The sequence below is a fragment of the Gekko japonicus genome, unplaced genomic scaffold (genome assembly GCF_001447785.1).
Source record: "Gekko japonicus isolate JY-2015 unplaced genomic scaffold, Gekko_japonicus_V1.1 scaffold2726, whole genome shotgun sequence".
NCBI lineage: Eukaryota > Metazoa > Chordata > Lepidosauria > Squamata > Gekkonidae > Gekko > Gekko japonicus.
In genome coordinates, this window is record NW_015160305.1 from 190,929 (window position 1) to 203,580 (window position 12,652).

Here is a 12,652-nt window from a genome sequence, read left to right on the forward strand (position 1 = left end):
AGGGGATGGCTCCAGAGCAAATTAATTTAGCAGTAACCAAATCGATCCCTCCCAACTTTCATGCCAGGAGCTCATTTTTGCTCACAAGATTCCACAGCTTAGAGGGAGCATTGCTGGCAACCCTACCCCAAACAAAAATCAAGACTGGCAGTTGAGCGAGTCTCCTGTGAACGGAATGGTTGTCATCATTAAAAAAACAAACATACATCTATTTCCCCCATGAAGTCCAAAGTAGCTGATGCTGTCTTCATTGTCCCCTGTTTTATCCTGAACAGCAACCCTGTGGGGAAGGCTCGGCTACCAGCCCGCGAGTGGCTGAAGGTCGCCCAGAGAGCTCCAACAGTAGATTCGAACCTCAGATCCCCCCCAGATCTTAGTTAGCCGCTCCAAGCACTCCCCCTTGCTGCTAAAGTCCCTCCCTTTCTCCTCCCTAAAACAAACACAGTTACTTTCGCTTTCGCTCTCAGGCTACCTTTGGCTCTTACTTCTACCAAGACGCGCAGGAAAAGCAAGAGGGGCTTTGGCAAGTGGGGAGGGAGAGGAGAGCTTCTCCCACCCCCAAACCCACTGCCCACCCCCTGAATCTGCGGGCTCCCCCAGATTCTCCAGGCAAATTGGGCTGGTAAGCCGATCTTGCTCGCTTCTCTTCGCCTTCCGCGGCTGCTGCTTCATATTGAGCGTTCAGCCTTCGCCCAGGTATTCTCCCCTGTGGAAATCGCCTCCCTGGGCTTGGAAGGGCTGCCGTGGAAAGCCGATTCTCCTTTCAACAGGCAGATAAGTTGTGGCCTGTTGTCTCGGGAGGGTTAGAAAGGGAGCGGAAGGGTTAACGTCTTTTCTTGATGCCCGGCTTAAAAAAGCAAAATCACAGAGCAAGGAGCAAGCTTTTGAATCCAGCCTGGGCTTTTAAAAAAGTTAGATACTCAGGAAATCCAAAAGGGGAGGGGGGGGGGAGAGTCTTTCAGGGTCTGATTGATGAAAAGGCCCCACTGAGGTTTGCATTGCCTTTGGGATGAAGAACAGGAAGTAGATCTTAGAAGTGTATAAAGTATAAACATTTCGAGGGGCGGGGGTGTCTTTCCCTTTGACTCTGTAAAACCCAGCAACAATTCGGATGTATCTTTGAACGGGCGTGTTGTTTCAAGACAGGAGTAGGAGGCAGAGAGATCATCTTTAAATGCCCACGGTCTGGTGTATTTATTCAAGGTTGTTGCTGTTGTTGTTGTTTTAAACACAGTATATTTTACGAACTTTTCTTAGAGTTGTAAGGCTATATCCATACTGGACAAAGAGATACCCTTTTGAGAATCAAAGTTCTTTGTGCCTTTGGCACACACAGGAAGAATTGTGTGTGTGTGTGTGTTAAGTCCAGTCCGGTCACTTCTGACTTATGCCACAGGAAGTGGTGGCGGCTACAAGCATGGACAGCTTCAAAAGGGAATTAGATAGGCATATGGAGCAGAGGTCCATCAGTGGCTATTAGCCACAAGGTATAGATAGGGACTCTGGGGCAAGTGATGCTCTGTCATCTTGGTGCTTGGGGGGGGTCAACAGTGGGAGGGGCTTCTAGTGTCCTCTGGCCCCACTGGTGGACCTCCTGATGGCACCTGGTATTTCTGACCACTGTGTGACACAGAGTGTTGGACTGGATGGGCCTTTGGCCTGATCCAACATTGGCGTCTCTTATGTTCTTATGTTCTTAACCCCATGAATTGATGTCCTGCCCAACGTCCTGTTGTTTAACAGCCTTGGTCAGGTCTTGCAAAGGGTGTCTTCCTTGACTGAGAGCGATTCTGCATTCCCTCTGTTGTTTTACCAATGTCGTTTGAATGACAAATACCCATTTTGATTGTTTCAGGTGGGTGGCTATGCTGGTCTGCAATAGAAGAGCAAGATTTCAGTAGCACCTTGGAGAACATTAAGATGTCCAGGGTATAACCTTTTGAGGGCTGGAGGGAGTTTTCATCCTCGGAAGCTTATACCCTGGAAACCTTCCTGGTCTCTAAGGCGTTACTGGACTCAAATACCCATTTTAGGACCTGTGCGCTGTGTGTTTGCCTGCAAAATCCAATGTAATGTTTGAAGTTGCCTTATGCGAACTCACACTATTGGTATTGTTAATACTGGCAACAGTTCTTTGGGGTGACTGAAAGGTGGTGGCCTTCTGTGACCTCTGCTACCTGAGAAGAGCTTGCCAGGAACCATATCTGGGAACGTCTGCATGCAAAAGAGGTGCTTTGCCACAGAGCCACCCCTCTTCCCTTTGCAATGGTTCTGAGCCTTCCTTTGTCCTTGCTGGCATACCGTGGATCAAAGTACATCTCTAGGAGCCAAACTGGTGTCATCAGGAGGTCCAACAGTGGGGGCCAGGACACTAGAACCCCTCCCACTGCCCCCCCCCAGCACAAGAATACAGTGCATCACTTGCCCCAGCCTGATCATATCGGCAAAAAGCTCTCATCTCAACTGCCCTTAATATTTCAAGAACCCACGTAGAAACCTATCAAGCCCCTCTCCGTGGGTTAACTTGTCAGTTAGGTCTTCCCTGTAGGGAAGAGGTAAGGACAGAAATTCCCTCCTTTCCTGGTGCTCACCCCACAGCAAGAAAGGACTGGAACTTTTGAAAGTGCTCCTTATCAGGTCACCATGTTCCCTGGAAGTCACTGGGCTATCTCTACATCCATAGAGGAAGACCCTAAGTAAACTGATCTCCCAAGAAACACCTACACCCGGGATATCAAAGGAAAATCTTGCAGAAGTGACGAATCACAATGTTTGTGTTTATTTCTTAGGTCAACTGAAAAGCAACCATGGGTGGTGGAAGTTCAGCCCCAGTGGCAAGTCATGCATATGAAGAGGAAGATTTTGTAGAGTTGGAAAATGAAAATAATGGATTGAACACGGAGACAGCTACAATTGACATTGCCGTCACAGGGGTGAAGGGTGCTGGTAAATCGTCCCTCATCAACGCTCTGCGGGGTCTGTCAGATTTTGATGAGGGTGCAGCTGAAATTGATGTGGGACATGTCACAGATGATCCACAGGGTTATCCATTCCCTGTGTTTCCAAATATAACATTATGGGACCTGCCAGGAACTGGAACACTTGAGTTCAGTGCGGAGAAATACCTACAAAGGGTAAATTACAGCCGGTATGACTTCTTCATCCTTGTCGCCTCTGAGCGCTTCACCTTGCATGACTTCGAGCTGTCTTGTGCCATTCAGGAACTGGGGAAGCAGTTCTACTATGTGCGCTCCAAAATAGACACCAGTATTAAGAACGAAAAAACAAAGCCAGACTTCAATGAGGAAGCAACCCTTCAAAAAATCAGGGATTATTGCCTGGATAATTTGGTGGGGGCTGGTATTTCTTCTCCAGAGATTTTCCTCGTCTCCAGTTGGTACTGGGAAAAGTACGATTTCCCCCTCCTGAAAAAGACCTTGGAGAATGAAATTGACGATCTCAAGAGACGTGCCTTAACAGCAGAAGAGGAGGAACAACAGGAGGAAGACAAAAGGTATGTAGGGTCTAGCTAAGGCACAACAATATTTTGTTGGCTGATTTGTAATGTGGTTGGGGGCCCTGACCTGGATGGTCCAGGCAAGCTCCTTCTCATTGTATATCAGAAGCTAAGCAGGGTTGGCCCTGGTTAGTACTTGGATGGGAGACCACCAAGGAAGTCTAGGTTTGTTACACTGAGGCAGGCAATGGCAACTACCTCTGAACGTCTCTTTCCTGGAAAACCCTCCAGGAACTCCATAAATTGGTTTCCTGTTTGGTTGACAATCCAATCCAGTTAGCCTTTCTTTTCCCCTTTGTATGGTCTTTTGTGGCCCCTTCGGTGATGCTTTGCAGATTGTGTCTCCATGCGCCTCCTGCTCCAACCACAGAAGAGCAATGCACTCGATTAGTATACTGTCCAGATCATGCAAAGTGATGGTATCACTTTACTCTGCTCTGGTTAGATCTCACCTAGAGTATTGTGTTCAGTTTTAGGCACCACAATTTATGAAGGCTATAGACAAGTTGGAAGGTGTCCAGAGGAGGGCAACAAAGATGGTGAGGGGTCTGGAGACCAAGTCCTATGAGGAAAGGTTGAAGGAGCTGGGTATGTTTAGCCTGGAGAGGAGAAGACTGAGAGGTGATATGATAACCATTTTTAAGTACTTGAATGGCTGTCATGCAGAGGTTGGTGTGAAGTTGCTTTCTGTTGCCCCAGAAGGTCGGACCAGAACCAACGGGTTGAAATGAAATCAAAAGAGTTTTCGGCTAAACATTAGAAAGAACTTCCTGCCAGTTAGATGGCCATCTGACAGCAATGCTGATTCTGTGCACTTAGGCAGATCATGAGAGGGAGGGCAGGAAGGGTTGCATCAGCGCTTAGTTCTTGTGGCCCTTTCTTACACGCCCAGGGGGATGCTGATTGCCACTTTGGGGTCTGGAAGCAATTTTTCTCCAGGCCAGTTTGGCCGGGGATACGGAAGGGTTTTTTTTTGGGGGGGGCATCTTCTGGGCATGGAACAAGGGTTAATGAGGGTGTGTGGGGGGAGGTATTTGTGAATTTCCTACATTGTGCAGGGGATTGGACTAGAAGACCCTGGAGGTCCCTTCCAACTCTATGATTCTATGATTGCTCATCACCAGCTGTACACCATAGCAGTGTTCTATGAAAGTGTTCCACTATCACCCTTTTTGAGCCAATAAGCTGTGGGGTGGGAGATTTAGGCAAGTCATGGGAAGCTTGGCAGGTCTCGGAGTCTGTCCCTTTCCAAAGTGGAGATGGGTTAGTCTTTAATTTATGGGGTCTTAGGATTCCTATTCTGGGAAGAAAAAGGAGACCCAGAATGTAGTCTTGTGAAGTTGTGCTTTACTAGTGAGGCTTGCACCTTAGTCAGGGAGGGGCAGAAGGGGAAACCGAGTCAGACCGTTGGGAGGTGGGGTGTATGTCAGTGATATGATTTTGCATGCACAAGAGAGTTGTCCAGGGAAGCAAACTCATGAAACTCGTCGGGATGCTGATGACACTGAGCTGTATCTGTGGATGAGTGGCTGGCTGAACACCGCCCCTGAGATTTTGGACAGGGGTCTGGAGGCCTTGGTTGGATGGTTAAAAAAGAGCCAGCTGAAGTTAAATCCATAGAGGATGGAGGTCCTGTGGCTGGGCCGGGGGGGATGCAGGAGCGTGATGCTAACTCCCAGCTCTTGACAGTGTTCCGTTAACACAGCGGTTCTCAACCTGTGGGTCGCGACCCCTTTGGGGGTCGAACGACCCTTTCACAGGGGTCACCTAAGACCATTGGAAAACACAAATTTTCGATGGTCTTAGAATAGGGCTCCCAAGTCTCGCCAAATCCTGCATATCAAATATTTACATTGCGATTCATAACAGTAGCAAAATTACAGTTATGAAGTAGCAACGAAAATAATTTTATGGTTGGGGGTCACCACAACATGAGGAACTGTATTAAAGGGGCGCGGCATTAGGAAGGTTGAGAACCACTGCGTTAACATCTGGAGTGACCATCAGTAGCCTGGATGTGTTCCTGGATGCTTCTTTGTCAATGGAGGCCCAGGTTACAAATGTCGTGAAGCTGGCATTTTACCACCTATGCCGGGTTGAGCAGTTGGTCCCGCCCCCCCCCCCCTGATCCATGCAACGGTCACCTCCAGATTGGATTACTGTAACTTGCTCTATGCAGGGCTACCCTTGAGGCTGACTTGGAAATTGCAACTGGTCCAGAATGCAGTTGCGCAGGTGCTCAGGGAAAGCCCATTAGAGCACATATTCAACCGGTCCTCTACCAGCTGCACTGGCTCCAGATTGAAGACCAGATCAGATTGAAGGTCTTGGTGTTAAGCTTCAAAGCCCTAAACGGTCTCGGACCAGCATACCTTCGGGATCGCCTCTCCTGGTATACCCCCCAGAGAGTACTACACTCTAATTATTAAAACGTGCTGGTGAGCTCTAGCCTAAGGCTCTGGCCCTGTGGACACTCTTCCAGCTGAGATCTGGGCTCTGTGGGGCACTCTGCAGGGCCTGTAAAATAGAGTTGTTCCACTGGGCGGGCCTATGGTTGAGGAAAGCGACGGGTTCCATCTTCAATTGGCCTCCTCTTCTCTCCCCTTTTTCTTCTTCCCCTTTTATGCCAGACAGATTATGCACCATTCCCCTCTGAGTTTTATGCCATCTTTTAATTATACTGTTAGTTTATAATGTAATTTAATTTATTGTATATGATTAGGTATTTTACTGTATTTATTGTACAATGTATTGAGATGTTACCGACTCTGAGCCTGGACACAGGGAGAGCGGGATGCAAATCTAATAAATCAAGTCACGTCAAGGTATATTTTGTACTAATGATAGCTTCTTGAAAAATTACTTAGTTTCTCTACTATCTCCCAAGAACAAAGGCCATATTGGCTTCCAAATGATTGGAGGACTGGTTCTCGCCAAATAAATTCATGTAGTGTACATCAGATAAAGTAAAGCCTATAACCACAAATACTGTTACAGTTATGAAGATGGCATAGGGATGTCCTGAATAAATGTTTGCTTTCCTTTCTAGGTCAACTGCAGCATCAGGAATGACTGGAATTGGTGCTTTCTTCTCAAAATACATCTTAGGGCTGAAGGACGCTATGGCACAAAGAAGCCTCGAAGAGGTGGCAGACGAAGCTCGTCAAGAATGGGGTGCATTGGAAAATGCCAAGCTCGACATCGCAATCACAGGGTTGTCAGGTGTTGGTAAATCATCCCTTGTTAACGCGATGAGGGGCATGACTGATTATGAAGAAGGTGCAGCCCAGACTGGAGTGACGCAGACAACTATGGATGTCCATGGGTATCCTCATCCCTCATTTCCCAATGTAACTTTGTGGGACCTACCAGGAATCGGGACACCTGAATTTACACCAGAGAATTACCTAGAGAAGGTCAATTTTAGCCAATATGATTTCTTCATCATTGTTGCCGCAGAACGGTTCAGTGAGAACGACGCCCTCCTGGCCCAAGAAATTAAGAAAATGCAGAAGAAGTATTATTACGTGCGCTCCAAGATGGATCTCTGTATGGATTCCGAGAGAAGGAGACCCAACTTCAGTGAGGACAAAACCCTTGAGAAGATAAAGAACTATTGCTGTGAGAATCTGAGAGAGGCAGGAGAGCCTTCTCCAAGGGTTTTCCTCGTTTCCAGGTGGCACTTGAATATGTACGATTTCCCTCTCTTGCAAGAGACCTTGGAAATGGAACTAGACGGTCTCAAGAGGCATGCATTCATTCTGGCTTTGCCAGTTTTCTCAAGAGAAATCCTGGAAAAGAAGAAGGCTGCTATGGAGGCCCATATATGGAAAGTAGCCCTTGTGTCTTGTGCTATTGGGGTAGTTCCTGTCCCAGGACTTTCTTTTGCCTGTGATCTTAGCATCTTGGTAGGAGCGCTGCTCGCTATTTACAATGCCTTTGGGTTGAATGAAGATTCCCTCCACAGAGTTGCAAAACAGGTCGGCAAAGATTATGAAGTGTTGAAATCTGCTATCAAAAAGTCTCCAATGTCCAGTGAGATCACTCCAGAATTTGTAACCGGTCTCTTGACCAAGCCATTGGCGTGTGGGACCCTGACGGTGTTAGAGATGGCCTTTGATTTTGTACCAGCTTTGGGCTCTCTGGTTGGAGGGGTTAGTTCCTTCGTCACCACATTCTACGTGCTGAAGAGCTTCCTGAACGACATCATGGAAGATGCTGAGAACGTTCGGGCAAAAGCTGCTGAGCCTTGAGCCTTCTGAAACCAGCAGCTGAGGATCCAAGACCCTCATTTGCAAAGTGAGTCCCAGGAACGAAATGTGTGAATGAATGCACAGGATCACAGTTCGAGCATGAGAAAGAAAAATTTGGTTGCTTCCCCCCCTCTTTTAACCAACACCCAAAGAGAACTATAGAACTGAGCACCATTATGTGACATGAAAATTTCCATCCAGATGTTTCAAGGAGACTTTTTAAAAAAGATGTGCCAGTTCAATGTATCTGACGTCTGGAAGCCGTTTGAAATGTCTTTGCTAGTCCAGATGGCAGATCTGAGACTATGAAGAACGGCACGAGCGACAAAGTTCTGAAGAGAGTGTTCTCGAATGACTGCGTGCTTGCCGATAGCTCATTCTTGTGATACTGTTTCCATCTAGGGTTGGCAGGTATGGGCTGGTGTATGGCGGGAAATGGGAGAAGGTGGGAACTTACTGGGGGAGGGGCTTGGGATCATCAATGTTGCACAATGATGCTGCTTCCGGCAGGACCCAGAAGTGGTGATGTTGTGCTAGGGCAGTGGTCTAGCACTCACCCCCAAACTCTGTGGTTTCCATGGAGTTTCAGGCCAAGTGTTGCCCGTGGTGCAACACCACCTCTTTTGGTTTGTACTGAAAGTTACATCACATGGGTATGATGATCGCACCCCCCCCCCCATGTTTGGCTGGCCTGTTTCCACCTGCCAACCAGCTGGGCATCAGTGGGCAACCGGAGCTGTCCCTGGAGGACTCCCACCATAAATGGGCAAATGGTAGGCCTATTTCCATCACATAGCACAATTGCCCTCAACATGCAGAGTGGGCCTGGGTGCTCGAAATGGTGTTCTATTTGTTGTAGGGAGCAGCTTAGCTCCACTGGGTCTCCCAAGAACTGGTCCCAGCCTTTAATGAAGGGACTCAACATGTTTATTTACATATTACACCACCTTAGTCATGCAGGCCCGAATGGTATGCTTTCCAGATCTTTCAACATTAACTCCTTTATATAATCAGTCTATCAAAGTAGATCGGAATATATAGAAGAGCAAGGTATCATGCCACATTCTTTCTCAGAATTTTTATGGTCCAATTCAAAACTTGGGTCTAAGATTTCTAAACATAATTGCTTTAAATATAGACTTAGTAAAATCTGGGGAAAATATTGCAAAGCACCATTCCTATCACCTACTGCTAGCTTTATGGGGCAATGTTGGTTCCTCCCGGGAAGAGACCGTAAATCCTTTACTGGATAGAGGGAGTCTAAACTGACAAGATTCATGTATATACTTAAAAATGGAAATGTTTTGGATAAACTTTCCCTTGAAAGAGAAGGTAAAGCGCAGTTCCCTTGGTATGAATACTTACAAATAAAACACCTAGTAGAATAATCTAATTTTAAGAATAAAACGAACAGAGATCTGACAAAATTTGAAGTTTTATTGGCTACAGATACATGTCCCCAAAAAGGGTTAATTGCAAAAATCTACAATATGCTAATGACATGGCAAGGGTTCAAACTAGGGTTGCCAGGTCTAGGTTGGAAAATATCTGGAGACTTTGGGGGTGGAGCCTGGAGAGGGCGGGGTTTGGGGAGGGGAGGGGCCTCAGCACGGTACAATGCCATAGAGTCCACCCTTCAGAGCAGCCATTTTCTCCAGGGGAGCTGATCTCTGTCAGCTGGAGATCAGTTGTAAAAGCGGGAGATCCCCAGGCCCCACCTGGAGGTTGGCAACTCTAGTTCAAACCTATGTCATACCAACTTGCTTGGAAAAAAGATTGCAAAGCCGATTCAACTTCTTCTCAATGGGAGGCAGTATGGTCCTCAACAGCATACACTTCCAAATCCTCTCAAATACAATTAATATCATACAAAGTGCTCACCCAGTGGTATCTCACACCCTCTTTACTACATAAAGGTAATAAAAGTATTTTCCCTAAGTGTTGGAAAACTTGTGGAAATAGTAAAAAAATAAAATAAAAATTGGGACCACATTGTACATCATATACGGCTTATCATAAGATACCTAACAGTTCTGAACTGATTCTTTTGAATTTGTGCCAAAATCTGGCAATACCTAAAATACGGCAAGAGCGAATTATAATTCTGATTACAGTTGCAAAATTTCTATTAGCCTCTCACTGGAAGAAGTGTTCCTTCAATTGTAGAATGGTATGTAAAAATTTGGGAATTTTTCACCATGGACAAAATAGCTGATCGTATTTCAACCATTGAATCTACTTCGGGTAAGTGTAATTCTAGTTTATGAGACAAATGGCTTCCCTTTACAGATTACTCAGCACCGTATCATTCTCTCAAATATCATAAGACAAACAAATGGTATAATGAGATTTTGGCTTATTTTTAAATGTATTTTAACTTGTTGCTTGTTACTTACTACTTGTTGCTTGTTACTTACTTACTAGTTCTCTAATTATATATAATTTTTAAGGAATATATTTTTAAACATTCAACTATGTATACTTTGACATAATTTACAAATGTTGATAAAAATAATTATTTATAATAACTTCCTTGTAATAAAAGTTATTTAAAAACCCACAAACCATCAGCTCCTAGTTCTTCCAGAAAACACCAGGAGACAGTCTATATTTTTAATTTTATTTTTATGTAAAACATAGAAAAAAGGTATAGCTAACCACCCATACCTGTGCATACAGAATAAATATCTGGTCACTTGAACACCTTCTAAAACATGTACCAAGATACATTTTTTTCCCAAGCCGCAGTCAATTCAAGACATCTTTTTTATTTTATTTGTTGTTATTATTTTCTCAAAAAAAGGTGGGATACATATGGGAAGAAGGGGTAGGGGGGGAAATAAATTCATCAGGTTTTACAACAGGTAAAATCTGATGTATTACCAGATGTATAACATATTTCAAATATAGAAGCAGACAATAAAACATCAATATTACAGAATTTTGGCATAGATGCTCTCTTTAAAGAATAAACAAGAACTTTCCTAAAGTTAGAGATAATTAATTATTTTTTTTATTTTGATGTATTTTTATAATGATAAAAGAGATTACATCTTGAACAGTTGAACGAACTTCTATGCTAAAATTAAATCGTTGTAAAAACCTTAATATTAATTGTTTATCTAAATCCACATTATTTAAATATACTAGTGGAATGTATTGAAACCATAATCGATCACCTTTAATATAATAATCAGATAATTCCAAAACTAAAGAAAGAAAAAGTTAATTATTCCCATAGGATGAGTAATAAGCTTGCCGTTTCTACTGAAATTCTTTCAGTTGTCTTTTGTTTATGTAATTGGTTAGTTTTGCGGACGTTGCATACTCAGCTAGTTTCTCTTTCTATTGCTCTGGCTGCTGTCAATATATATCTCAGTAGGTCTTGCGAGGTTCTGTCTATACTATCTGGTAGGGTTCCCTGTAATATAGTCTCTGGTTTCCTTGGAAATTTGGTTTTTAAAATATTTTGAATTTCTTCATTTATATTTTTCCAGTATCTTTTCGTCTTGATGCAAGTCCACCACATATGGTAAAAGGTGCCATCTTCTTTTTTACATTTCCAGCAAACCCCTTTGTAGATTTTGTGCATTTTTGCAATATCTTTTGGGGTTTAAAAAATCTATATCAAAAAAACAAAACCCAAGATAAAAGGTATATAATCAGAGATAGCTTATTTAAAATTTGGGAAATGCTACGGAAGATAATCAGTCCTACAATTCCACTAATAACGTCACCAACAGATGCTTATTATGGCAATTACACAAGGAGAAAAATGATTTTATAACTTATTAGGAGTAAGGCCCGTTGTGGGCAGAAATACAATGAGCTCTAGAAGGAAGCTCCCGGTGAGTGTCCCGGCTGTGGCTGGTGGGGTGGCAGAGGGAAGGGGAAAATAAGAGGGTGGGAAGCTGTGTTTATTTCCTCCTGCTTAGCTATAGGGCAGGGCTGTCTCAAGTCATTTTGGTGCCCCAAGTGGCCGGTGTCTAATTTGCCCTATTTGGGCAAACTTATAGAGAGGGCGGTGGCGTTACAGGGCTTTCTGGAAGATGCTTCAGTCTTAGATCCCTTCCAGTCCGGCTTCCGCCCAGGCCACGGGACCGAGATGGCCTTGGTCGCCCTGACTGACGATCTCCGGAGACATCTGGAGCGAGGCAGTGTGGCGGCACTGGTGTTGTTAGATCTGTCGGCAGCGTTTGACACTGTCGACCACCAGTTGCTGATCCATCGCCTTGCCGACGTGGGGATTCAGGGGCTTGCACTTCAATGCTTTGCCTCTTTCCTGCAAGGTCGGGGACAAAGGGTGGCTTTCAGGGACCAGCGCTCCCGTATGTATCTCCTTGAGTGTGGGGTACCACAGGGGGCAGTGCTGTCCCCGATGCTATTTAACATTTATATGCGCCCCCTTGCCCAGATTATCCGGAGTTATGGGCTGGGATGTCATCAATATGCCGATGACACCCAGCTCTATCTGATGTTGGGCGGCCGGTCGGACTCGAGTCCCAATGACCTGCATCGGGCACTTGAAGCTGTGGCTGGTTGGCTTCGGCTGAGTAGATTGAAACTATACCCGGCGAAGATGGAGGTCCTGGGCCTGAGTCGGGCCGGGACAGGATTGGGGCTCCCTCTCCCGACCTTCAATGGGGTACCTTTGGTGCCTGCGTCTGGGGTTCGGAGCTTGGGAGTACACCTGGACGCCGCTCTAACGATGGAGGCACAGGTGGCAGCCACTGTCAAGTCCGCCTTTTTCTATCTTCGGCGGGCTCCGCAGTTGGCCCCCTACCTGGACCGAGATGATCTGGCCACAGTGATCCATGTGACAGTCACCTCGAGGCTAGACCACTGCAACGCTCTCTACATGGGGCTGCCTCTGTCACAAATC

The 12,652-nt window shown here is 45.4% G+C and overlaps 1 protein-coding gene across 1 annotated transcript; it reads left to right on the forward strand.

Annotated features, from left to right (window-relative positions):
• The first annotated feature begins 498 nt into the window (after positions 1 to 498).
• On the forward strand, positions 499 to 7,938 carry LOC107114804 (interferon-inducible GTPase 5-like). The gene is made up of 3 exons (XM_015416399.1): positions 499 to 622; positions 2,790 to 3,514; positions 6,567 to 7,938. Exons 2-3 carry the CDS (start codon positions 2,808 to 2,810, stop codon positions 7,768 to 7,770), a joined length of 1,911 nt encoding a protein of 636 aa, XP_015271885.1. The 5' UTR covers positions 499 to 622; positions 2,790 to 2,807; the 3' UTR covers positions 7,771 to 7,938.
• Positions 7,939 to 12,652: the final 4,714 nt, after the last annotated feature.